The sequence below is a fragment of the Apium graveolens genome, unplaced genomic scaffold (genome assembly GCF_009905375.1).
Source record: "Apium graveolens cultivar Ventura unplaced genomic scaffold, ASM990537v1 ctg9145, whole genome shotgun sequence".
Lineage (NCBI taxonomy): Eukaryota > Viridiplantae > Streptophyta > Magnoliopsida > Apiales > Apiaceae > Apium > Apium graveolens.
In genome coordinates this window covers 34,886-61,489 of record NW_027421776.1, presented here as the reverse complement: position 1 = coordinate 61,489, position 26,604 = coordinate 34,886, and the positions used below count along the sequence as shown (strand labels likewise).

Sequence of the window (26,604 nt, the reverse complement as noted above, 5' to 3'; positions counted from 1 at the left end):
TACGCGATAACTTTACCGTGCTGCATAAGCACACATCCTAATCCTTTGTGCGACGCGTCACTATATATCACAAAATCTCCTTTTCCATCCGGCAATGCCAATACCGGAGCCGTTATCAACCTTTTCTTTAATTCCTGAAAACTATTCTCGCATTTCTCCGTCCATTCAAACTTCTCTGTCTTACGAGTAAGTCGTGTCAAAGGGGCTGCGATCTTCGCAAAGTCCTGTACAAATCTACGATAGTAGCCGGCCAATCCTATGAAACTCCTCACCTCTGTGGGTGTGGTTGGCCTTTCCCAATTTGAGACCACCTCTATCTTGGAGGGGTCGACCAATACTCCTTCTTTATTGATCACATGTCCTAAAAACTGTACTTCATTCCGCCAGAATTCACACTTTGAGAATTTGGCATATAACTGCTCCTCTCTGAGTATTCCTAGAGCTATCCTCAAATGCTCTGCATGTTCTGCCTCAGTCCTTGAGTAGATCAAAATATCATCGATAAAAACTATCACACACTTGTCCAAGTACTTCTTAAATACTCTATTCATTAAATCCATGAAAGCCGCTGGGGCGTTGGTTAATCCAAAGGACATTACCAAGAACTCATAATGCCCATACCTGGTACGGAACGCTGTCTTGGAAATATCTTCAGGTTTAATCTTTAGTTGGTGATATCCAGTTCTCAGGTCGATCTTGGAAAAATAAACAGCATCCTTTAGCTGGTCGAACAGATCGTCTATTCTAGGTAATGGGTACCTGTTCTTTATGGTTAGCTTGTTCAACTCTCGATAGTCTATGCACAACCTCATGCTCCCATCTTTCTTCTTAACAAATAAAACTGGTGCTCCCCACGGAGACACACTGGGTCTTATCATACCCTTATCCAAGAGTTCCTGCAATTGGATAGCTAATTCCTTCATTTCTAACGGGGCTAACCGGTAAGGTGCTTTTGAAACTGGCGCCGTCCCTGGGGCCAACTCAATAGCAAATTCAATCACTCTATCGGGTGGTAATCCCGGAAGGTCTTGTGGGAATACATCTTCAAATTCGTTGACTACTGGAATATCTTGTAAGTTGGGCACCTCCTTCTGCGTGTCCACCACATAGGTTAGGTAAGCCTCACTTCCTTTTCGTAGCATCCTTTTGGCCTGGGCCATAGTCAAAAATTTCTGCGTCTGCCTCTTTCCTCTAAATATAACTTCTTTCTTCCCTGGGACATTTAACTTAACTTTCTTCCCTTTACAGTCTATCTGAGCATCGTTGCTAGATAGCCAGTCCATCCCCAAAATCACATCAAACTCCCCTAATTTAAAAGGAATCAGATCAACACTGAAAGATTGCTCCCCTATGCCTATCTCACAGGCGGGGTGAATCTGGTTAACAGGAATAATTTCATGATTGGCTATTTCTACTTGTAAGGGTTCTATCAAGGGTTTAGCCTTAAGTCTTAACTTACGCGCAAAGTCCTTTGATATAAAAGATTTAGTTGCTCCCGAATCAAATAAAACATTTGCACTGACTGAATTTAGAGAAAGGGTACCTGCTATCACATCTGAATCTTTCATAGCATCCTGGACTGTCATGTTGAAAGTCCTCGCAGTAGGTGGCTTATTAGAAGCAGCCCTGCTTGCTCCCGAAGCTGCTGGTTTGTTCATTGGGCATTCCTTCTTCCAATGACCCGGGCGTCCACACTGATGACAATTGGTGGTTGGAACGACGGCAGGGGTTGATGATGGGCACTTATTTGAATAGTGGCCCTCCCGACCGCACTTAAAACAGGTTACTGGCCTTTCCTTACACTCCCCAGTGTGATTCCTTCCACATATGTTACAGGCTGGCAATGGGGGTCGAGACTGGTTGGAATAGGACATTCTTGACTTCTGGCCGCCCTGGCTCACACTCACACTCATTGGTCGCTTAAACCCAGTATTCCTTCCTGGTAGGGACACTGCTCCTCGATTAAATCTAGTTGGGAAGCTCCTTCCTGCGGAACCTCCACCCATGCTCATACTTTTCCTCTTTATTCCTTTCTTCTCTCTTTCCTTCTGCATCTGTTCACTTCCGACTTCTACAATCGTTGCCTTTTGCACCAGAGTGGCATAGTCCGTAAGCTCAAGGATTGCCACCCTATTCTGAATCCATGGTTTCAGTCCCTGCTGAAACCTCCTAGCTTTCTTTTCCTCGGTGCTCACAAACTCCGGCACAAACCTTGATAATTCAGTAAATTTCGCTTCGTACTCTGCTACAGACAAGTTATTCTGCTTTAGCTCCAAGAACTTGAGCTCCATCTGGTTTTCCATAAACCTCGGGAAATACTTCCCCAGAAATAACTGACTAAATCTCTCCCAGGTTATTATAGCATCTGTCTCCATGTTTTTCTTGGCCTCCCACCAGTAGTTAGCTTCTCCTTTCAGAAGGTAGGTAGCAAATACAGTTTTCTGTGCCTCATCGATACTCAAAATCTCAAAAGATTTCTCCATTTCCTTTAACCATGCCCTTGCCTCAACTGGGTTGGCTGATCCGTGGAACTCAGGGGGCTTAAGGGACTTAAAAGCCCTGAAAGAGTTTGCCACTGCATTGTTACTTCCTTGAGGGGGTGGGTTGGGTTGACGTTCCAAATTCTGCCTTAGGAGTTGCATGAACTGGCTCATGGGATCCATGCCTGGGTTTGGTACTGGTTGCTCAACCTCGGTTTCTCCTTCTTCAGCCTCTATCTCAAATCCCTCAACATCATATGTTTCCTCTTCCTCTTCATACAGGGAGTCATCCTGTTCCACATAATCCTCATCTTTCTCTTCACTGTGTTCTTGGTTTCTATTGTCCTGATTATGGCTTCCCTGGTCCTCAGATCCAGGGTTCGCCCTAGTTCCAATCTTTCTTGGCGGCATGATTCTGATAATAATAAAAACAATCATTGGGAAAATTCAACATTAGGTCACAATCATATACAACATTGTGCCTTGCACAGCTCTTATAATGGGGAGAACGTATATCGCAATTCTATTATTTTAAGAAAGTTCTAATACGAAGTGCAGTAATAATAATAATGATAAAAATAGTGATCCCGTCACTATGGAGCTGAACCGAAAGGAAACAAATATATACATAATGCGAGAAATACATAGTTTGATCTGGTCAAAAGTACAACAGTGCTACAGTCATCTGTCCCAAAAGTGATACACAAGAGTCTATCTGTCTAGTCAGAAAAAGGGATGCTATATACAAGTCAACTATCCCGGAAAATTGGCTCTTACTAAGGCCTCGGCTAACTAGACAACTAGACTATTCCATCATCAATCCTGAATCACACACCGGAGCGGGTCAGCTCCCAAACCCTTTCCATCGCACGACGGAAGATATAGTCGGCCTGCCGCCTGGAGATCCTACCATGCCTGTCCCCCTGGAGCGATCTGAGCCTCGCTCGGGCTGTGAGCTCTATCCCCGTAAGCTCCCTCCTCAAGGATCGGGGTATAGAAGCCCTAGTCTCATAAGCTCGGGTACGCCTACCCGCCCTCTCTGCATCCAACTCCCTCCTGGCCTCATCTAGTCGGCCCTCGGCAACAGCCACTCGGGTCCTCAATACATCCTGAACATATCCATGAGCTAATGAAGACTGCCTGTGGGCAGGGTCAAGAGGTGGTGAATCCGGAGCCGCTGAGGGTGCCTCCTCGGTCTGCCTAGGCTCGGAAGTATGGGTCTCTGAGCTGTCATCATCAGGAATCCAAGATAGTGGTGGAGGGGTAGGGGCTCTGACCACCGGAAGTGTGGGTAAAGGGATACCAGCATACACTACCATAGGTCCAACACGCTCCTCAGCTACTGGGACCTCATCCGGGTCCTCCTCATCTGGAATAGCAATAACCTCTGTCTCTGACTCCTCTGAGGGGTCCTCCTCATCTGAAACAACAATGACCTCCGTCTCAGGCTCCTCTGAGGGGTCCTCCTCATCCTCCTCCATCTCAGGCTCCTCCTGATCCTCAACATCTAGCAATGCCTCATCATGCTCACGCTCGAACATCTCAGGGTCCTCTATCTCAGGCACCTACACATTAAACGAGCTAAGTTACTATCATGATACTTATAAGGGTTCCCGTAAGGGTTTTAACTGTCAGCACTACTTTAAGTAGTCCGACCATGAACTTGGCAAGAGTTCTTATTATCTTTGTGAGTTTATTATTATATCGTCGCATCATCTCTGAGGTTTATAACGCTTAGCTCTGATACCATTTCTGTAACACCCCCAGATCCGGGGTCGGGGATCCGGGTTGTCACGGTCTTTCTTTCCATAATATCACTTCACTTAATTAATAATAAATAACCTCATACTGTGACCCCACACTAACACACACCACAACCCGTTATAGTCTCAAGATGAAATTGAAATAAGTACAAGTCTTTGAATCCACAATTTAAAATTATTACAACCCAAAACGATTACTTGATAATTTACAGTTAATTGCCATTATCTGCCACAAGTTATAATTATACATAATTTGATTCTCAAAAGTAGATGGTCTAAACTACAATGGATCTACCTCTGCAGCTATAGCAGCTACAACATCATCGGGAAGACGCGGGACGCTTCCCACGCGCTTGCGCTGGGTCTGCTGGAGTCTGGCCATCTCTCCTAACTGTTGTTGTGTGATGAAGAAATAAAGCAAGAGTGAGCCTTACAGCTCGCAAGATAATATATATAGTGATAACAATAATATAAGTATCTAAATGGATACTTACTAGAATCTTTATCGTGTGTAAGATAATTACTTACTAGATATAAGTAAAAACAAGGAATGAAGTTACCAATACTTCCCCACACTTATATCATTTATAAAGCTACTTGAACTATCACCGTTCAAAGTATTATAAGATTCACGAGGTCATCCCATAGATGAGACCACAAATAAAACTTGAAAATATTTGATCTTTGAAATATTTTGAAAAGAGATGAAGTTACGAGATACTTCATTCAATGGATACACCAATAAAAATGTTTGACCCTGTCAATGCTTCGGCAACCACCCATTAGTAGCCTTTCGATCGAAATGCTACGGGTAGTGTTGCAGAATTATCCAAATGGATGATGAACTCATTACGGGAGTTTACCGCGCCAGGAAGACCACTTACGATGATCAGTCGTAGTAGTACAACCCCACCATTTTCTACATGTAGAGGAGAACCTGTCGGATTTACTTGTCAACCGAACACTGAACTCCTAAGGAATGGACCGCCTTAGCGGAACTTCCAGGCCATTTGGGCCAATATAATAAGGCTGGGCCGGCGCTACTCGACCACTTACGCCACTCCTAGTTCAGATGAAATCCATGACTCTGAAACGTAAAGCTCGTTTCCCCCTTTCCCCAAGTAGAAACTTGTTGATACGGCTTCACCAAGAAGTCGTATCTAGTTGGAAAGGAAAACTCACCGATATTTCCCAGGCGATGCCTGTTAATGGATTAACTTGTTCCAAGAATTTTACTTCCCGAATATTGGGTAAGTAATCGATTCATTTATCAAAACAGCAACCTTGTTGTGAATATAAAATACACCACAGAGCCGGATTCCCCAGGTTTTGAGCGAGTATTTAAATCCCCTTAAAAAGGAAGATCTTAAATATAAAAATGAGTTTTGGGATCCGCTCTAACTTTTAAAAATCATTTTGAAGACTCGAAAACACTTTAAAGAGTGTTTGGAGTAAAGCTGATTTAATGAAGTAAATCAGTCCCCAGTATATTTAGAAAAATGCCTGAATATTATTATTTAAATAATATTCTCATAAAGATAATCCTTATAAAAATAATCGAAGTAGAAGTATTAAAACTTATACTTGAAATGGATATTAAATAACCAAAGATATACTTATATAAAAGTACTATCTTTAGTTGAATAATCGAAAATAAGTTTGATTATTTATACCTTATTCTTTAATAAAATAAAGAATATATTACAGCACATAATCGGAGTCATAGATCCTCAAATGAATATTCAAATAATCTTCATAAATAATATAAAAGAGTCATAAGCCTTCGAATAATATTCGAAATAATATTCAATAATAATATATAAAAGAGTCATAAGCCCTCGAATGAATATTCAAATAATATTCAGATAAATAAATAAAAGAGTCATAAGCCCTCGAATAATATTCGAAATAATATTCAATAATAAAATGAAGTTTAAAGTTATCGAATAAACCTTATTCGATTAATAGTTTGGAAAACTATAACCATATATATATATAAATATATATATATATATATATATATCCATATCCATATAAAATCTACTCGGGATCCTCGACTCCCGGTTTTAGAAAATATTTTCACCTTTGAGTCCCTATACTAAGGGTATATGCAAGATACCGCTATCCTCTAGCATAGGTATTAACAACTGAATCAACAGATATATATGAAAAGAATACGAAACAGGCATGCATATATACCATATCACATGCTACAATATATCGCAAGAATTTGCTAATAACAAATATGCATTTATCGCAAGATCATGCATATACATATATACATCACAACAACAGTATAACGGGTAGAAAACTTGCCTGAGCGACTTGGGGGTGAGAAAGGCTCGGGACGAGTCTGATAACCTATAAACAACAAGTAAGTTGGAATTAAACCAAAATCACTTGTAAATCTATGCTTTAACTAACTTAGACTCTAACGCTTGTTTTGCGCTCACCGATTCGCTTAAGTCACTCGGGTACCCTCGGCTCCACCATTTTTAATAATTTAACCTTTACGAGTTTTAAAACGATTCTTTCGCGAATGTCTTACCAACTGCCTAACACACTTACCATAAATGTTTCACACATTAATTAACCCTTTTTGGTCTTTAACCTACATTCCAAAGTAAGGCGAGGGAAAAAGTTTCGTTTGCGAAACGCCGTTACTTGAAACGGTCGTTTCTCCTAAACCGTAAATCGGAATCGAACGAACTACATATCAAAACGAAGCTCGTAACATGAGCTATCTAAACATGGCAGTGGTCACAATCTAGCAGGGGGTTCTCGGGTCCTAATGCTATGCACAAAAACAGTCCAAAGAAAATCGGACGTTACGACGGCTATGTTTACGTGATTTCCAAATTTTAACCCATTCACAAACAACCCAAATCAACCTCAAATCCAACATACAACCATCCTCCATCCTTATCACATCATAACCACCCCAACCAATTCAATTTAATCTTTCATACTTATGCTTAAACTTAACTTTAATCATTCTTAAGTTCTTTTAAATCAAAACCACAATAATTACCATTCCAATCACTACCATACCAAATCTCAAACTCTAAATCATAACAACAAGATACAATATCAACCCACTACTCAAAATCACCTTATAATATATATGAACCTAGGGTTTGGAAATGGTATACCTTCCTTGAAGTGGTGGGTGGAGCTAGGAAGCCTTAAGAAGCTTTGAGAAGCCTTAGGAAAGCTTGGATCTTCAAGAAAAACAAGAAAAAGTTCAAGTTAAAAACTTGAAAACACTATTCATTGTCTTCTTCCTTGATTAAATGAAGAAGTTAGAGAAAGAATTAATGGCTTAAACTCATGATATAGCCATAACTAAGCATAAAGATGATTAGGGAATTTTCTTACCAATTTAGGATGCTTGGATCTTGATTTTTGAAAAATCTATGCCTTTAAAATGTAAAAAGCCGAGAGCTCCTAAGAACAAATGCCTTGGTTGTTTTTGATTTTTTTGATGAAATGATTTTGCTAGCTTGGTTGGCTTGATTTGTATTTGATTTAGTAAATTACTACCTTGCCCTTGAATTTGTGTGGTCCTTATTCAACCACACCTCCTTCCTTCCCATGTCATGCTTACCTCATCCTCATGATGTCATCCTTCCTTCCTTGTCTTCTTTCTATTGGTTGGATGACATCATTCCCACTAATCCCTTTGATTAACTTCCTAATCGTTTGCCTAATGGCCACTGATCTGTTATACGGTTCGCTTAACTTTCGTTCTCGTTTATCGTTTGAAGGATCATACCCGGGATCTTATTACTTAGGTTCCCTTAACCTTTCTCAATACATTATATTCCTTTTTATGATCCTCTAATATAATCCTTAAATTTAAATCCTTTTTATCCTGTTACCTTATACTCAATTCTCTCCGTATCTTGTGGATTTCCGGGAAAAACCAAAGTGTTCGGAATTGGATTCTGACGATCTTTACATACACTTATATACTTCATAGAGTACTAATAAAATCCCAGAATATCCATAACAGAACCCCTACATAGTGTGGCGCGAAAAGTTTTCTCATTCAGCTAAAACACTATTCACAAGGGTTACAAAAAGTTGAAAAATTTTGGGGTTATTACATGCCTTGACTTTGATACTCTGATTTTCTTCAGATTAAATCCTTGTAATTTAATGATACTCTGACGAGATCTCAGTCACTTGATTAAATCCACAATCTTGATTTATATCACTGAGGCTTGATCAATTCCTTGAGCTTCTTTCAGTGAAGTACTTCGTCAAGTCTGTAGATGAACCTTGTTTCTGAATCCTCTGACAGATGTTACGTTGTGAGATCTCTCTGACAGTCGATCCACTATTTACTTATTACATTCTTATTTGAGTTGAGTTAAATCCTCGAATATACAAATAGGCCTATGACATATGCCTTTCATGGTAGCTATGTTAAATTGTTTTAAAAGAAAAAACAATATCTTTTATTATATCTCTACCAAAGAAATGCATGTAGATATAAAAGATACTACAGGTTTAGTTTATCTACCTTTAATCACTAAGGAAGAGATAACCAAAAATTTGTTGAAAATAGACTCTAAGATAAGATCTACTATCAGCGTAGTTCACTTAGGTGCTATAAAAATTTTGCTTAAAGCAGAATTTCAGGAAGGAATATATTCTCCTATTAAAATGGCTTTAATAGATAATAGAATCAATGATCGAAGAGATTGTATTTTAGGTGCTGCTAGAGGTAATTTAGCATACCAAAAATTCATGTTTACTGTCTATCCTAAATTTGGTTTTAGTTTAGAAACTAAAAATCTTGATCAGATATTATCTTTCGTGCATGACTTTGAAAGACATAATCTGATGAATGCAGGTGATAAAGTATTTAGCTTAACTTATGTTGTTGCTTATGCTTTAACTAATAGTCATCATAGCATCGACTATAAGAAAAACGAATATATCGAATTGGACGATGTATTCTCGGAAATAGGATCTGTAGAAGAAAAGCAATTTTCAGATATCAGTCCTTTAGATAATTCTTGGGCAATTGATATTGCAAAGAATAAACCAATTCTAGGATAAAAACCTAGAATGAGTTTTAGAGGAAGAACCTTAGAGGTCGGTGAATCTTCTAATACCTCTAATAAAGAATTACTTCATAGTATGTCCAGAAGAGTTGATGATTTATGTCAGAAACTGGATCATCTGTAGTCGTTCTAAATACTAATATGCACCCGCATATTTATAAAAAAGGAAAAATTCTAGAGTTTAAGAAATTAAATGAAGGAATAGACCTTGAACCAAGGAAGTACGTCTTCAGTGGTGTTGTAGGAAGTAATAGCCTTAACACTATTGTTTCTTCAACGAATAATCTTAACCAGATTACAGGAAGATGTTTACTAGGAATCTACAACTTACTGTCCTACTTCGGACTAAGTAAAGATCCCAGTGAAAATTTTTCAAAATCACCTAGTATCTTCAACAGATATTCTACTTCTTTGAGAGGGGGGAGTAATGTGGAAATAGAAATTCTGAGAGACATAAAAATCTCTTAGTAAACAGAACGCTAATATTGAAAAATTAGAAGTTCAGTTGTCACAGCTTAGAAACACTAAGTGTGATAATGAAGTTATTGACTGCAAGTTCAATGAAATCATAGAATACCTTAAGAAAATCTTAGGCTGAGCATTAAGGAACTACTAAAAGATTTCGATAAAAATATTAAGCCACAAATAGGAGAAATCCTTAGGTTGCTTAAAAATCAGCATGCTAAACATGTTACAGATAACATTGAGGCAGCAGCAGCAAAGATCATTACTGAATTAAAAGCAACAATTCAAGAATGTCCTTGCAATCATGAAATCCTTAAAGCTCTCAAAGAAAGGCAGCAGAAAGGAAAAGAAATCATCACAACAGATGAAGATCAAGAGCACAAATCAAGGATCTGGAAATATAGTTATCCCAACTATAGTGTCGGTAACGAAGAGTTAGGAACCGGAAAAAATCCTGGCAGTCTGACATGGCCATTCGGTGTTGATAAGAAATCAACATGAATTACATAAAAATAGTAGAAAAATTCTTCTGGGATAACATAGAAGAAGAAGAATTGCAGGTTAACGATGACAACTATGAGGTCCTCGAACAAGCAATCAGGTTAATGGAGTTAGATGATGAATCTAAAGCCAACCAAGAAATAGAAGACAATAGTGAATTAAAATCTTTATTTGGTTTTAATAATTACAACATTCTTAACACAATTGAAAGTTTCAGTTCGGAAGAACAGGAAGACCTTCAAGAAGCAGAAGTTGATAGTTCTGAGATGAGGAAATAGAAAACCTCAGGATGAACACTCATCAAACTTCAACACCTCCTTCTCCAAAAAGAGAATTAGGAGAATCATCAGGTACAAAGAAACCTGAAGGAAGCAGAAAAAAGGAAAGGTAATTTCTATCCTTTTAATAATCCTGAGGCTAAAGGAAATTCTAATATTTTTGGTAATAATATCTTAAATATTGACGGAAAGCCAAACAGGAAAGAGCTCATAGATGCTTGGGCAAAAGAAATTAGTCTTATTATTCAGACTAACAAAGACACTTATGATGATCAAAACACAGTTTTATTATTGATCGAACATAAGACTCTAGGTGTCATTAATAGTTTATTAAAAACACCACTTGGGAACCAGTCATGAGTCCCGTTACAGCCTTTGAAAATGTATTAGATGGCATCTATACAATGTTCTTAGGAATTAATCAAGCTTCTGATAAACTGCAGGAGTTACTGAGAATAAAAGAAAAGGCAAGAACTAGGATCACTAATATGCAGCTATGCGATATATGTTTCCTAGATCAATTTTTCTGTGACTATGAAAAATATATATACCAATTAGATGACCAAGCGGAATATGTGAAGTATGTAAAATACTATCTCCTCAAAATTCCACTGGTAGGATTAAAAGCTCTAGAAAGATTTAATCTAGAAGCTACTGGTCCAGCAGAGTATAGTTTAGCCTATGCTCAAAGAATTGTTAAAGAGGAAATCTCAAAAATTTGCGATTTAACAAAGAAACAAAAGCAATTAAAATCTTTTAGCAAACAGTGTTGTGAAAAGATTATTGAAAAACCATTTGAGTATGGTTGTAGGAAATCTTCTTACAAGAAGCCCTACAGGAAGAAGTCTTATAAACATAAGACTACCTTCAAGTTTATCAAGAAGAAAAAGCCTTATAAACCAGGTAAGTATTTCAAGAAAAAATCGTCTAAGAAATTTTCTAATGATAAGAAAAAGTTTTGCCCAAAAGGCAAGAAAAATTGCAGGTGTTGGATCTGTAATGAAGAAGGACATTATGCTAATGAATGCCCTAATAGGAAGAAGCATGACGGCAAGGTCCAAATGCTAGAACAAGTTTATTCTTTAGGATATATTCCTATTAAAGATCCTTATGAAGATACTCAAGAAGTATATTCAATAGAAGAATTGGACCCTGGACCAATAGAGTCAGATTCCAATGAATCAACTTCCTCAGAATCCGACTGAAGAAGAAGAAATGATGACCAACATCACTAATCCAAACTCTATTTATATCTCAGGTAAATTAAAGTTTACAGGATATAAACAGATTGAATTACATTGTTATGTTGATACAGGCTCCAACCTTTGCATAGCAAGTAAGCATGTTATTCCACCAGAACATTGGATTAACACAGAAAGACCTATACAGGCTAAAATTGCTAATGGAAGCACCATTACAATCAGCAAGGTATGTAAAGACCTTAATATACTGATAGCAGGTGAAATATTTCATATTCCTACTGTTTATCAACAGGAAGCTGGAATAGATTTTTTAATTGGTAATAATTTTTGCCAATTATATGAACCGTTCACTCAATATACAAAAATGATTATACTAACCCTTTCAGGTCAAGAAGTATATATCAGAAAAATAACAACAACTCGTAAAGTTGGAGTTCCAGGTTTTCTAGAATCAATGAAAAAGAATTCTAAAACAAAAAAACCTAATGCTATTAATATCAGCACTAATAAAATTCTTCTTTTACAGAGGGGGAAGGATGTTATTAAAAGATTCAAAGAATTAAATGATTGTAAAAATTTAATTCTTGATATAGAAAAGAAGACTATAATCGAAGGATTATTAGACTCTGTCTGCTCAGAAAATCCACTGGATCCCACAAAGACCAAGAAATGGATGAAAGCAGCAATCAAGCTCAGAGATCCTAAAACTGTAATCAAGGTTCGACCTATGAAGTACAGCCCACAAGATCGTAAAGAATTTGGCATACAAATTCAAGAGCTTCTGGATATGAAGATCATCATACCCAGTAAATCACCTCATATGTCTCCAGCATTTCTTGTAGAAAATGAAGCTGAGAAAAGAAGATGAAAGAAAAGAATGGTAGTCAACTATAAAGCAATCAATGAGGCTACAATAGGAGACAACCATAACCTACCAAATAAGGATGAACTTCTCACCCTTATCCGAGGTAAGAAAATGTTCAGTTCATTAGACTGTAAATCTGGTTTTTGGCAGGTGTTGCTAGACGAAGAATCACAGTTACTGACAGCATTTACATGTCCCCAAGGACATTATCAATGGATCGTGGTGACATTCGGACTTAAACAAGCTCCTTCCATTTTTCAAAGACACATGCAGGATGCATTCAGGTCATTTGAATCATTTTGTTGTGTTTATGTTGATGATATCCTAATCTTTAGTGATAATGAACAGGATCATTTAAGGCATTTAACAGCAGTTCTAAAGAGATGTCAACATCTTGGCATAATTTTATCCAAGAAGAAAGCACAACTTTTTAAAACAAAGATTAATTTCTTAGGATTAGAAATTGATCAAGGAACGCACTGTCCTCAAGCTCATATTCTGGAACATATTAATAAGTTTCCAAACAAACTTGAAGACAAAAAACAGTTGCAAAGGTTTTTAGGTATATTAACTTATGCATCTGATTATATTCCAAAACTTGCAGCCATTCGTGCACCTTTGCAGGTTAAGCTCAAGAAAGACATTCCATGGGAATGGAAAGATTCAGATACTGATTACATTTGTAAGGTAAAAAAGAATCTCAAGGGTTTTCCAAAACTCTATCATCCGGAGCCGGATGACAAGCTTATCATTGAGACAGGCGCTTCAGGCGAATACTGGGGAGGAGTTCTCAAAGCAGTTAATTCTGATAAAGAATTAATATGTAGATATGCTTCAGGAAGCTTTAAAGATGCCGAGAAAAATTATCATTCAAATGAAAAAGAATATCTGGCAGTCATTAGAGTCATTAACAAATTTTCTATTTATCTAACTCCGGTCAATTTTTTGGTTAAGACTGATAATGGAAACTTCACTTATTTTCTTCGTATTAAGTTACAGGGAGATAATAAGCAAGGAAGATTAGTAAGATGGCAGCAATGGTTATCTTGCTACAGTTTCAATGTAGAACACATCGAAGGAGTTAAAAACTGCTTAGCAGATTTTTTAACAAGAGAATTCCAGAAAGAACAGGTATGAAAAGCTAATACTGTTCATACAGGAACCTAAGGTCGCTTTTTGGCTATAAATACAGAAGGAACTGAAAAACAAATCATACAACATTTACAAACACCTTCCTTCTTCACAAGTTTCTCTCAAAAGAAACAAATACCATTGCAGGTATAAAAACAATCTTCTTTCTTTGAAGATCCCATAAGCTAGTAGCTATGGAAAAGTTGCTTCTGGAAGAAACAATTCTTTTAAAAGAATGGTCAATTATCCAGGAAAGACTACACTTGGTGAGAGCCAAGATAGAGTTCGAAAGGAAATTCAATACTCCACAAGAACAGAAGGTTATTTGTTCACCTTCCTCAACTCTGAGTGAAGAACAAACTAGCCCGGAGCAAACGGCTACCGGTAAAGGCTCAACAAATCCGTTAACACCTGTGAATTTGGTAAAAATTCAAACTGAGGAAATTACCTCACAACAAATGGTTATTTCATCACCATCTTCAGAAATGAACAAAGATGATTCTAGTCCAGTACAAACGGTTGCTGGTAAAGACATGTCAAATCCGTTTAAGGTTGTGAGTTTACCAAAAATTCAGACTGAGGTACAAACCTCCACAACGTTGATTAGCCCTAAGGATATAAACCTTAGGCCCAATGGGGGAATATAAATCCCTAAAAAGACTGAAAGTTTAGCTTCAGCAACCTCTCGCGAGGAATTAGGTATTCAAAAACCTAAAAATTACTATGTTGTTTTAATGGTCCTAATCCAGGAATTTACACAACATGGGAAATGGCGGAACAAGCGGTGAAGCATGTTCCCGGAATCAAGCATAAAAAGTACAAGTCTCTTCTAGAAGCCCAGACGGCAGGAAAGATTTTTACTACTTCTCAGATGATCCCACCTCTTGAACTCATCAAAACGTCAGACTGTATCAAGCCAACTTATCAGTCTGTTCTAGCAAAAGCGAAGGACAAAAAGACAGTCCTAGGTCACATTCCAGTTCAACAAACTCTTGAAGGAGAAGAAAACTTGGTATATGAACCTGAGTTTACCTCCTTTGACTACATCTACAAGCTGGGAAGAAGAGCCACGGAGTAGACCTTCGTTGAAGAAAAGTTTTTCACCACTGATAAGAAAAACATTAGTTACTTCAACTGCTACCCTAATTCTCATCCAGAATTAGTGTACGAAGCTTTCAATTATGGATTACTATCCGTAGTTTATTCATCTACTAATCTTCTGGAAATTTCAAAATTCTCAGAAAATTTCAGAAGGGCCATAAAGACATACAGGACCAGGTATGCAAATGGAAAAGAAATTTTCCTAAAATTCCAGAGTAGCATCATCTCCTGGAACGAGAAAGACGAAGCTATATACCCGATTACCTTAATCCAACTCGGAATTGTTAAGGAAAAAGATTATAGTCCAAGTCAGGCTAGTCCATGTTCAGTCGAAAAGCAAGATTTGCAAGAATTGGCTGTTCAGAAATTGATCATAATAGCAGAAAAGCTATTTACGATCAACGAAGAGGCACACATCAAAGTTAATTACTGCTCTAGTAATTGCTTAATGACCTCCCACTTCCATCAAAAGATTAGTCCTGAAGATTTCAACAAGATTCTTATCTTCAGAAGACCTTTTCTTTATGGGAAAATTGACGACATCCACTCAGACAGATTGTGCAATCGATTAAAGAAAATCGTGCCAATGTCAGGGTACATGTTCAATTGTCTTATCTGCTCTCACAAGCCAAAAGATAATGACAAAGCTAGCTCAAGCAAAAATATAATGGAGGACCCCTCCACTTCAGCAGAAGACAAAGGACTTTTGCCCCCAACAGGAATACTGCTCAAAGCAAAACCAGAATAACGTTTTTGATGGAGCATCTTATCTTTTTGAAAAGGTAAGGAATCTACTTTATAAAAAGTAGAATACGAAAAGTAGAATGAATCTACTTTATGAAAAGCAGAAGGCATCTACTTTATAAAAGCAGAAGGCATCTACTTTATGAAAAGCAGAAGGCATCTACCTTATAAAAGCAGAAGGCATCTACTTTATGAAAAAGCAGAAGGCTTCTACTTTATGGAAAGCAGCTAGCTTCTACTTTATGAATTATTAGAGGACGACTAGTCTTGGAATAGAATCTCTTCCTTACCCTATAAAAGGAGAGCTAAGTTTTAGGAAAGATCATCTTGTATTCTTACAACGAAAACTCTTTCTTAATTCCAGAGAGTACTAGTAATGAATAGTGAGTAGTAACCCCAACGGGGTTCTAAGCTATGTATTATGTAAGGGTTTGATAAATAAATAATATTTGCCTATTTTGACAATACTTATGAAGTGTTCCGCGTTTTGGTATCAGAGCCTTGTTGTCAAACCTTCTGCTTTTTCATAAAGTAGATGCCTTCTGCTTTTATAAGGTAGATGCCTTCTGCTTTTCATAAAGTAGATTCCTTCTGCTTTTATAAAGTAGATGCCTTCTGCTTTTCATAAAGTAGATTCATTCTACTTTTCGTATTCTACTTTTCATAAAGTAGATTCCTTACCTTTTCAAAAAGATAAGATGCTCCATCAAAAACGTTGTTCTGGTTTTGCTTTGAGCAGTATTCCTGTTGGGGGCAAAAGTCCTTTGTCTTCTGCTGAAGTGGAGGGGTCCTCCATTATATTTTTGCTTGAGCTAGCTTTGTCATTATCTTTTGGCTTGTGAGAGCAGATAAGACAATTGAACATGTACCCTGACTTTGGCACGATTTTCTTTAATCGATTGCACAATCTGTCTGAGTGGATGTCGTCAATTTTCCCATAAAGAAAAGGTCTTCTGAAGATAAGAATCTTGTTGAAATCTTCAGGACTAATCTTTTGATGGAAGTGGGAGGTCATTAAGCAATTACTAGAGCAGTAATTAACTTTGATGTGTGCCTCTTCGTTGATCGTAAATAGCTTTTCTGCTATTATGATCAATTTCTGAACAGCCAATTCTTGCAAATCTTGCTTTTTGACTGAACATGGACTAGCCTGACTTGGACTATAATCTTTTTCCTTAACAATTCCGAGTTGGATTAAGGTAATCGGGTATATAGCTTCGTCTTTCTCGTTCCAGGAGATGATGCTACTCTGGAATTTTAGGAAAATTTCTTTTCCATTTGCATACCTGATCCTGTATGTCTTTATGGCCCTTCTGAAATTTTCTGAGAATTTTGAAATTTCCAGAAGATTAGTAGATGGATAAACTACGGATAGTAATCCATAATTGAAAGCTTCGTACACTAATTCTGGATGAGAATTAGGGTAGCAGTTGAAGTAACTAATGTTTTTCTTATCAGTGGTGAAAAACTTTTCTTCAACGAAGGTCTACTCCGTGGCTCTTCTTCCCAGCTTGTAGATGTAGTCAGAGGAGGTAAACTCAGGTTCATATACCAAGTTTTCTTCTCCTTCAAGAGTTTGTTGAACTGGAATGTGACCTAGGACTGTCTTTTTGTCCTTCACTTTTGCTAGAACAGACTGATAAGTTGGCTTGATACAGTCTGACGTTTTGATGAGTTCAAGAGGTGGGATCATCTGAGAAGTAGTAAAAATCTTTCCTGCCGTCTGGGCTTCTAGAAGAGACTTGTACTTTTTATGCTTGATTCCGGGAACATGCTTCACCGCTTGTTCCGCCATTTCCCATGTTGTGTAAATTCCTGGATTAGGACCATTAAAACAACATAGTAATTTTTAGGTTTTTGAATACCTAATTCCTCGCGAGAGGTTGCTGAAGCTAACTTTCAGTCTTTTTAGGGATTTATATTCCCCCATTGGGCCTAAGGTTTATATCCTTAGGGCTAATCAACGTTGTGGAGGTTTGTACCTCAGTCTGAATTTTTGGTAAACTCACAACCTTAAACGGATTTGACATGTCTTTACCAGCAACCGTTTGTACTGGACTAGAATCATCTTTGTTCATTTCTAAAGATGGTGATGAAATAACCATTTGTTGTGAGGTAATTTCCTCAGTTTGAATTTTTACCAAATTCACAGGTGTTAACGGATTTGTTGAGCCTTTACCGGTAGCCGTTTGCTCCGGGCTAGTTTGTTCTTCACTCAGAGTTGAGGAAGGTGAACAAATAACCTTCTGTTCTTGAGGAGTATTGAATTTCCTTTCGAACTCTATCTTGGCTCTCACCAAGTGTAGTCTTTCCTGGATAATTGACCATTCTTTTAAAAGAATTGTTTCTTCCAGAAGCAACTTTTCCATAGCTACTAGCTTATGGGATCTTCAAAGAAAGAAGATTGTTTTTATACCTGCAATGGTATTTGTTTCTTTTGAGAGAAACTTGTGAAGAAGGAAGGTGTTTGTAAATGTTGTATGATTTGTTTTTCAGTTCCTTCTGTATTTATAGCCAAAAAGCGACCTTAGGTTCCTGTATGAACAGTATTAGCTTTTCATACCTGTTCTTTCTGGAATTCTCTTGTTAAAAAATCTGCTAAGCAGTTTTTAACTCCTTCGATGTGTTCTACATTGAAACTGTAGCGAGATAACCATTGCTGCCATCTTACTAATCTTCCTTGCTTATTATCTCCCTGTAACTTAATACGAAGAAAATAAGTGAAATTTCTATTATCAGTCCTAACCAAAAAATTGACCGGAGTTAGATAAATAGAAAATTTGTTAATGACTCTAATGACTGCCAGATATTCTTTTTCATTTGAATGATAATTTTTCTCGGTATCTTTAAAGCTTCCTGAAGCATATCTACATATTAATTCTTTATCAGAATTAACTGCTTTGAGAACTCCTCCCCAGTATTCGCCTGAAGCGCCTGTCTCAATGATAAGCTTGTCATCCGGCTCCGGATGATAGAGTTTTAGAAAACCCTTGAGATTCTTTTTTACCTTACAAATGTAATCAGTATCTGAATCTTTCCATTCCCATGGAATGTCTTTCTTGAGCTTAACCTGCAAAGGTGCACGAATGGCTGCAAGTTTTGGAATATAATCAGATGCATAAGTTAATATACCTAAAAACCTTTGCAACTGTTTTTTGTCTTCAAGTTTGTTTGGAAACTTATTAATATGTTCCAGAATATGAGCTTGAGGACAGTGCGTTCCTTGATCAATTTCTAATCCTAAGAAATTAATCTTTGTTTTAAAAAGTTGTGCTTTCTTCTTGGATAAAATTATGCCAAGATGTTGACATCTCTTTAGAACTGCTGCTAAATGCCTTAAATGATCCTGTTCATTATCACTAAAGATTAGGATATCATCAACATAAACGCAACAAAATGATTCAAATGACCTGAATGCATCCTGCATGTGTCTTTGAAAAATAGAAGGGGCTTGTTTAAGTCCGAATGGCACCACGATCCATTGATAATGTCCTTGGGGATATGTAAATGCTGTCAGTAACTGTGATTCTTCGTCTAGCAATACCTGCCAAAAACCAGATTTACAGTCTAATGAACTGAACATTTTCTTACCTCGGATAAGGGTGAGAAGTTCATCCTTATTTGGTAGGTTATGGCTGTCTCCTATTGTAGCCTCATTGATTGCTTTATAGTTGACTACCATTCTTTTCTTTCCTCTTCTCTTCTCAACTTCATTTTCTACTAGAAATGCTGGAGACATATGAGGTGATTTACTGGGTATGATGATCTTCATATCCAGAAGCTCTTGAATTTGTATGCCAAATTCTTTACGATCTTGTGGGCTGTACTTCATAGGTCGAACCTTGATTACAGTTTTAGGATCTCTGAGCTTGATTGCTGCTTTCATCCATTTCTTGGTCTTTGTGGGATCCAGTGGATTTTCTGAGCAGACAGAGTCTAATAATCCTTCAATTATAGTCTTTTTTTCTATATCAAGAATTAAATTTTTACAATCATTTAATTCTTTGAATCTTTTAATAACATCCTTCCCCCTCTGTAAAAGAAGAATTTTATTAGTGCTGATATTAATAGCATCAGGTTTTTTTATTTTAGAATTCTTTTTCATTGATTCTAGAAAACCTGGAACTTCAACTTTACGAGCTGTTGTTATTTTTCTGATATATACTTCTTGACCTGAAAGGGTTAGTATAATCATTTTTGTATACTGAGTGAACGGTTCATATAATTGGCAAAAATTATTACCAATTAAAAAATCTATTCCAGCTTCCTGTTGATAAACAGTAGGAATATGCAATATTTCACCTGCTATCAGTAAATTAAGGTCTTTACATACCTTGCTGATTATAATGGTGCTTCCATTAGCAATTTTAGCCTGTATAGGTCTTTCTGTGTTAATCCAATGTTCTGGTGGAATAACATGCTTACTTGCTATGCAAAGGCTGGAGCCTGTATCAACATAAAAATGTAATTCAATCTGTTTATATCCTGTAAACTTTAATTTACCTGAGATATAAATAGAGTTTGGATTAGTGATGTTGGTCATCACTTCTTCTTCTTCAGTCGGATTCTGAGGAAGTTGATTCATTGGAATCTGACTCTATTGGTCCAGGGTCCAATTCTTCTATTGAATATACTTCTTGAGTATCTTCATAAGGATCTTCAATAGGAATATATCCTAAAGAATAAACTTGTTCTAGCATTTGGACCTTGTCGTCATGCTTCTTCCTATTAGGGCATTCATTAGCATAATGTCCTTCTTCATTACAGATCCAACACCTGCAATTTTTCTTGCCTTTTGGGCAAAACTTTTTCTTATCATTAGAAAATTTCTTAGACGATTTTTTCTTGAAATACTTACCTGGTTTATAAGGCTTTATCTTCTTGATAAACTTGAAGGTATTCTTATGTTTATAAGACTTCTTCCTGTAGGGCTTCTTGTAAGAAGATTTCCTACAACCATACTTAAATGGTTTTTCAATAATCTTTTCACAACACTGTTTGCTAAAAGATTTTAATTGCTTTTGTTTCTTTGTTAAAAATTTTTGAGATTTCCTCTTTAACAATTCTTTGAGCATAGGCTAAACTATACTCTGCTGGACCAGTAGCTTCTAGATTAAATCTTTCTAGAGCTTTTAATCCTACCAGTGGAATTTTGAGGAGATAGTATTTTACATACTTCACATATTCCGCTTGGTCATCTAATTGGTATATATATTTTTCATAGTCACAGAAAAATTGATCTAGGAAACATATATCGCATAGCTGCATATTAGTGATCCTAGTTCTTGCCTTTTCTTTTATTCTCAGTAACTCCTGCAGTTTATCAGAAGCTTGATTAATTCCTAAGAACATTGTATAGATGCCATCTAATACATTTTCAAAGGCTGTAACGGGACTCATGACTGGTTCCCAAGTGGTGTTTTTAATAAACTATTAATGACACCTAGAGTCTTATGTTCGATCAATAATAAAACTGTGTTTTGATCATCATAAGCGTCTTTGTTAGTCTGAATAATAAGACTAATTTCTTTTGCCCAAGCATCTATGAGCTCTTTCCTGTTTGGCTTTCCGTCAATATTTAAGATATTATTACCAAAAATATTAGAATTTCCTTTAGCCTCAGGATTATTAAAAGGATAGAAATTACCTTTCCTTTTTCTGTTTCCTTCAGGTTTCTTTGTACCTGATGGTTTTCCTAATTCTCTTTTTGGAGAAGGAGGTGTTGAAGTTTGATGAGTGTTCATCCTGAGGTTTTCTATTTCCTCATCTTTAGAACTATCAACTTCTGCTTCTTGAAGGTCTTCCTGTTCTTCAGAACTGAAACTTTCAATTATGTTAAGAATGTTGTAATTATTAAAACCAAATAAAGTTTTTAATTCACTACTGTCTTCTATTTCTTGGTTGGCTTTAGATTCATCATCTAACTCCATTAACCTGATTGCTTGTTCGAGGACCTCATAGTTGTCATCGTTAACCTGCAATTCTTCTTCTTCTATGTTATCCCAGAAGAATTTTTCTACTATTTTTATGTAATTCATGTTGATTTCTTATCAACACCGAATGGCCATGTCAGACTGCCAGGATTTTTTCCGGTTCCTAACTCTTCGTTACCGACACTATAGTTGGGATAACTATATTTCCAGATCCTTGATTTGTGCTCTGGATCTTCATCTGTTGTGATGATTTCTTTTCCTTTCTGCTGCCTTTCTTTGAGAGCTTCAAGGATTTCATGATTGCAAGGACATTCTTGAATTGTTGCTTTTAATTCAGTAATGATCTTTGCTGCTGCTGCCTCAATGTTATCTGTAACATGGTTAGCATGCTGATTTTTAAGCAACCTAAGGATTTCTCCTATTTGTGGCTTAATATTTTTATCGAAATCTTCTAGTAATTCCTTAATGCTCATCCTAAGATTTTCTTAAGGTATTCTATGATTTCATTGAACTTGCAGTCAATAACTTCATTATCACACTTAGTGTTTCTAAGCTGTGACAACTGAACTTCTAATTTTTCAATATTAGCGTTCTGTTTTACTAAGAGCTTTTTTATGTCTCTCAGAATTTCTATTTCCACATTACTCCCCCTCTCAAAGAAGTAGAATATCCGTTGAAGATACTAGGTGATTTTGAAAATTTTTCACTGGGATCTTTACTTAGTCCGAAGTAGGACAGTAAGTTGTAGATTCCTAGTAAACATCTTCCTGTAATCTGGTTAAGATTATTCGTTGAAGAAACAATAGTGTTAAGGCTATTACTTCCTACAACACCACTGAAGACGTACTTCCTTGGTTCAAGGTCTATTCCTTCATTTAATTTCTTAAACTCTAGAATTTTTCCTTTTTTATAAATATGCGGGTGCATATTAGTATTTAGAATGACTACAGATGATCCAGTTTCTGACATAAATCATCAACTCTTCTGGACATACTATGAAGTAATTCTTTATTAGAGGTATTAGAAGATTCACCGACCTCTAAGGTTCTTCCTCTAAAACTCATTCTAGGTTTTTGTCCTAGAATTGGTTTATTCTTTGCAATATCAATTGCCCAAGAATTATCTAAAGGATTGATATCTGAAAATTGCTTTTCTTCTACAGATCCTATTTCCGAGAATACATCGTCCAATTCGATATATTCGTTTTTCTTATAGTCGATGCTATGATGACTATTAGTTAAAGCATAAGCAACAACATAAGTTAAGCTAAATACTTTATCACCTACATTCATCAGATTATGTCTTTCAAAGTCATGCACGAAAGATAATATCTGATCAAGATTTTTAGTTTCTAAACTAAAACAAATTTAGGATAGACAGTAAACATGAATTTTTGGTATGCTAAATTACCTCTAGCAGCACCTAAAATACACTCTCTTCGGTCATTGATTCTATTATCTATTAAAGCCATTTTAATAGGAGAATCTATTCTTCCTGAAATTCTGCTTTAAGCAAAATCTTTATAGCACCTAAATGAACTACGCTGATAGTAGATCTTATCTTAGAGTCTATTTTCAACAAATTTTTGGTTATCTCTTCCTTAGTGATTAAAGGTAGATAAGCTAAACCTGTAGTATCTTTTATATCTACATGCATTTCTTTGGTAGAGATATAATAAAATATATTGTTTTTTCTTTTAAAACAATTTAACATAGGAATGTTAAATATTTTCTCTTTTCTTAAATCGAGTTTGCTTCTTTTGATTTTAGAAAGAATTTCTTGCTTTACCAAAAAGCTTGCTTGAAAACCTTTTTCATTTTCAGAAAACTCGATTTCCAAATTGTTTTCATCTTGAGTTTCCTCAGGAAGTTTTTCTGCTAAAAAACTCATTTACGGATTCTTAATAAGATCATAACTAAGAATTCTTTTTAGAGAAGATATCTCTGTTTCTATTTGCATAGAATATCTGTTATAGAATCGAACTTGTTCAGTTTTGAATTCTTCTAGATCCCAGATAAGAAATCTAATCTTTCTATTATCTTTATTACTGACAATCTTTCTAGAAACCTGTAAAAGGTGTTCTAAGTATTGATGGTTATTCATGGAAATCATGGCATTTCTAGATATATTAACTAACCACGGATGATTATTGTTACTCATGAAATGAGAAGATTTAAAAAGAATTAACACTTATTAAAAATACAGAGTTCTAAGCATTTGTATTTGCAGTAAGGTTCAATAATATAATACCTAATTTTGACATACTTGAGTCTTTGTAAGATATGATCCGAGTATTCATTTAATTCTGTAGTTATCCTGATGTTGATTACTCCAAGGATGCACCTGCTTCTTCCCTCAACGGCCACCTGCCTAAACGGTACTTCGCTATGACTTACTCCCTCCAGGATATAATCAAACCCTGATACTGAAGAATTAAATAAACAACAAGGCTCTGATACCAAAATGTGGAACACTTCATAAGTATTGTCAAAATAGGCAAATATTATTTATTTCTCAAACCCTTACATAATACATAGCTTAGAACCCCGTTGGGGTTACTACTCACTATTCATTACTAGTACTCTCTGGAATTAAGAAAGAGTTTTCGTTGTAAGAATACAAGATGATCTTTCCTAAAACTTAGCTCTCCTTTTATAGGGTAAGGAAGAGATTCTATTCCAAGACTAGTCGTCCTCAAATAATTCATAAAGTAGAAGCTAGCTGCTTTCCATAAAGTAGAAGCCTTCTGTTTTATCATAAAGTAGATGCCTTCTGCTTTTATAAAGTAGATGCCTTCTGCTTTTCATAAAGTAGATGCCTTCTGCTTTTATAAAGTAGATGCCTTCTGCTTTTCATAAAGTAGATTCCTTCTACTTTTCGTATTCTACTTTTCATAAAGTAGATTCCTTACCTTTTCAAAAAGATAAGATGCTCCATCAAAAACGTTGTTCTGGTTTTTCTTTGAGCAGTATTCCTGTTGGGGGCAAAAGTCCTTTGTCTTCTGCTGAAGTGGAGGGGTCCTCCCGCTCCCCTATTAAATCTAGTTGGGAAGTTCCCTCTTGCGGAGCTTCCACCCATACTCATACTTTTTCTTTTTATTCCCTTTTTCTCTCTTTCCTTCTGCATCTGTTCACTTCCGGCTTCTACAGTTGTTGCCTTTTGCACCAGAGTGGCATAATCCGTAAGCTCAAGGATTGCCATCCTATTCTGAATCCACGGTTTCAGTCCCTGCTGAAACCTCCTAGCTTTCTTTTCCTCGGTGCTCACAAATTCCGGCATAAACCTTGATAACTCAGTAAATTTCACTTCGTACTCTGCCACAGATCTGTTATTCTGCTTTAGCTCCAAGAACTTGAGCTCCATCTGGTTCTCCATAAACCTTGGGAAATATTTTCCCAAAAATAACTGACTGAACCTCTCCCAGGTTATGATAGCATCTGTCTCCATGTTTTTCTTGGCCTCCCACCAGTAGTTGGCCTCTCCTTTCAGAAGGTAGGTAGCAAATACAGTCTTCTGTGCCTCATCGGTACTCAGAATCTCAAAGGATTTCTCCATTTCCTTTAGCCATGCCCTTGCCTCCACTGGGTCGGCTGATCCGTGGAACTCAGGGGGCTTAAGGGACTTGAAAGCCCTAAAAGAGTTTGCCACAACATTGTTATTTCCTTGAGGGGGTGGGTTGGGTTGACGTTCCAAGTTCTGCCTTAGTAGTTGCATGATCTGCCCCATGGGATCCATGCCTGGGTTTGGTACTTGTTGCTCAACCTCAGCTTCTCCTTCTTCAGCCTCTATCTCAAATCCTTCAACATCAAATGTTTCCTCCTCCTCTGCATACTAGGAGTCATCCTGTTCAACATAATCCTCATCTTCCTCTTCACTGTGTTCTTGGTTCCTACCGTCCTGGTTATGGCTTCCCTGGTCCTCAGATCCAGGGTTCGCCCTAGTTCCAATCTTTCTCGGCGGCATGATACTAATAAATTTTTGGGAAAAATTCAACGTTATGTCACAATCATACTCAAAATTGTGCCTTGCACAGTTCTATAATGGGGAGAACGTATCTCGCAATTCTATTATATTAAGACAGTTCTAATAAGAAGTGCAGTAATAATAATGATAAAAACAGTGATCTCATCCCTAAGGAACTAAACTGAAAGGAAACAAATATATACATAATGCGAGAAATACATAGTTTAATCTGGTCAAAAGTACAACCGTGCTACAGTCATCTGCCCAAAAATGAAATACATGAGTTTATCTGTCTAGTCAGAGAAAGGGATACTATATACAAGTCAACTATCCCGGAAAATTGGCTCTTAATATGGCCTCGATTAACTAGACAACTAGACTACCACATCACTGGTCCTGAATCAATCACCGGAGCGGGTCAACTCCCACACTCTCTCCATTGCACGACAGAAAATGTAATCAGCCTGCCTCCTAGATATCCTGCCATGTCTATCTCCATGAAGTGAGCGGAGCCTCGCACGGGCCATGAGCTCTATCCCAGTCAGCTCTCTCCTCAGGGATCGGGGTATGGTAGCTCTAGCCTCATGAGCTCGTGCACGCCTACCAGCTCTCTTTGCATCTAACTCTCTCCTGGCCTCATCAAGCCGGGCCTCAGCAACAACCACTCGGGTCCTCAGAACATCCTGAACATATCCATGAGCTAACAAAGACTGCCTATGGGCAGGGTCGAGAGGTGGTGAATCCGGAGCCGCTGGGGGTGCCTCCTCAGTCTGCCTAGGCTCGGAAGTATCGGTCTCAGAGCTGTCATCATAGGTGCTCCAAGATGGTAGTGGAGGGGTAGGAGCTCTGACCACAGAGGGTGAGGATAAAGGGGTACCAGTATACTCTACTATAGCTCCGACATGCTCCTCAGCTACTAGAACCTCATCTGGGTCCTCCTCATCTGATATCGCAACAACCTCTGTCTCTGACTCCTCTGAGGGGTCCTCCTCCTCCATCGCCTCCTCCTCAGGCTCCTCCTGATCCTCGGCATCTAGCAGTGCCTCATCATGCTCACGCTCGAACATCTCTGGGTCCTCTATCTCAGGCGCCTACACATTAAA

General features: G+C 37.2%; 1 protein-coding gene across 1 annotated transcript; it reads left to right on the top strand.

Moving 5' to 3' along the window:
• The first annotated feature begins 8,914 nt into the window (after nucleotides 1-8,914).
• LOC141705632 (uncharacterized) lies at nucleotides 8,915-9,313 on the top strand. Its single transcript, XM_074508523.1, has one exon. The coding sequence runs from the start codon at nucleotides 8,915-8,917 to the stop codon at nucleotides 9,311-9,313; it is 399 nt and encodes a 132-aa protein (XP_074364624.1).
• The last annotated feature ends 17,291 nt before the right edge of the window (nucleotides 9,314-26,604 follow it).

Excerpts from the sequence above, each read along its gene's own strand:
- LOC141705632 (XM_074508523.1), top strand. The coding sequence starts at position 8,915 with ATGGCTTTAATAGATAATAGAATCAATGATCGAAGAGATTGTATTTTA.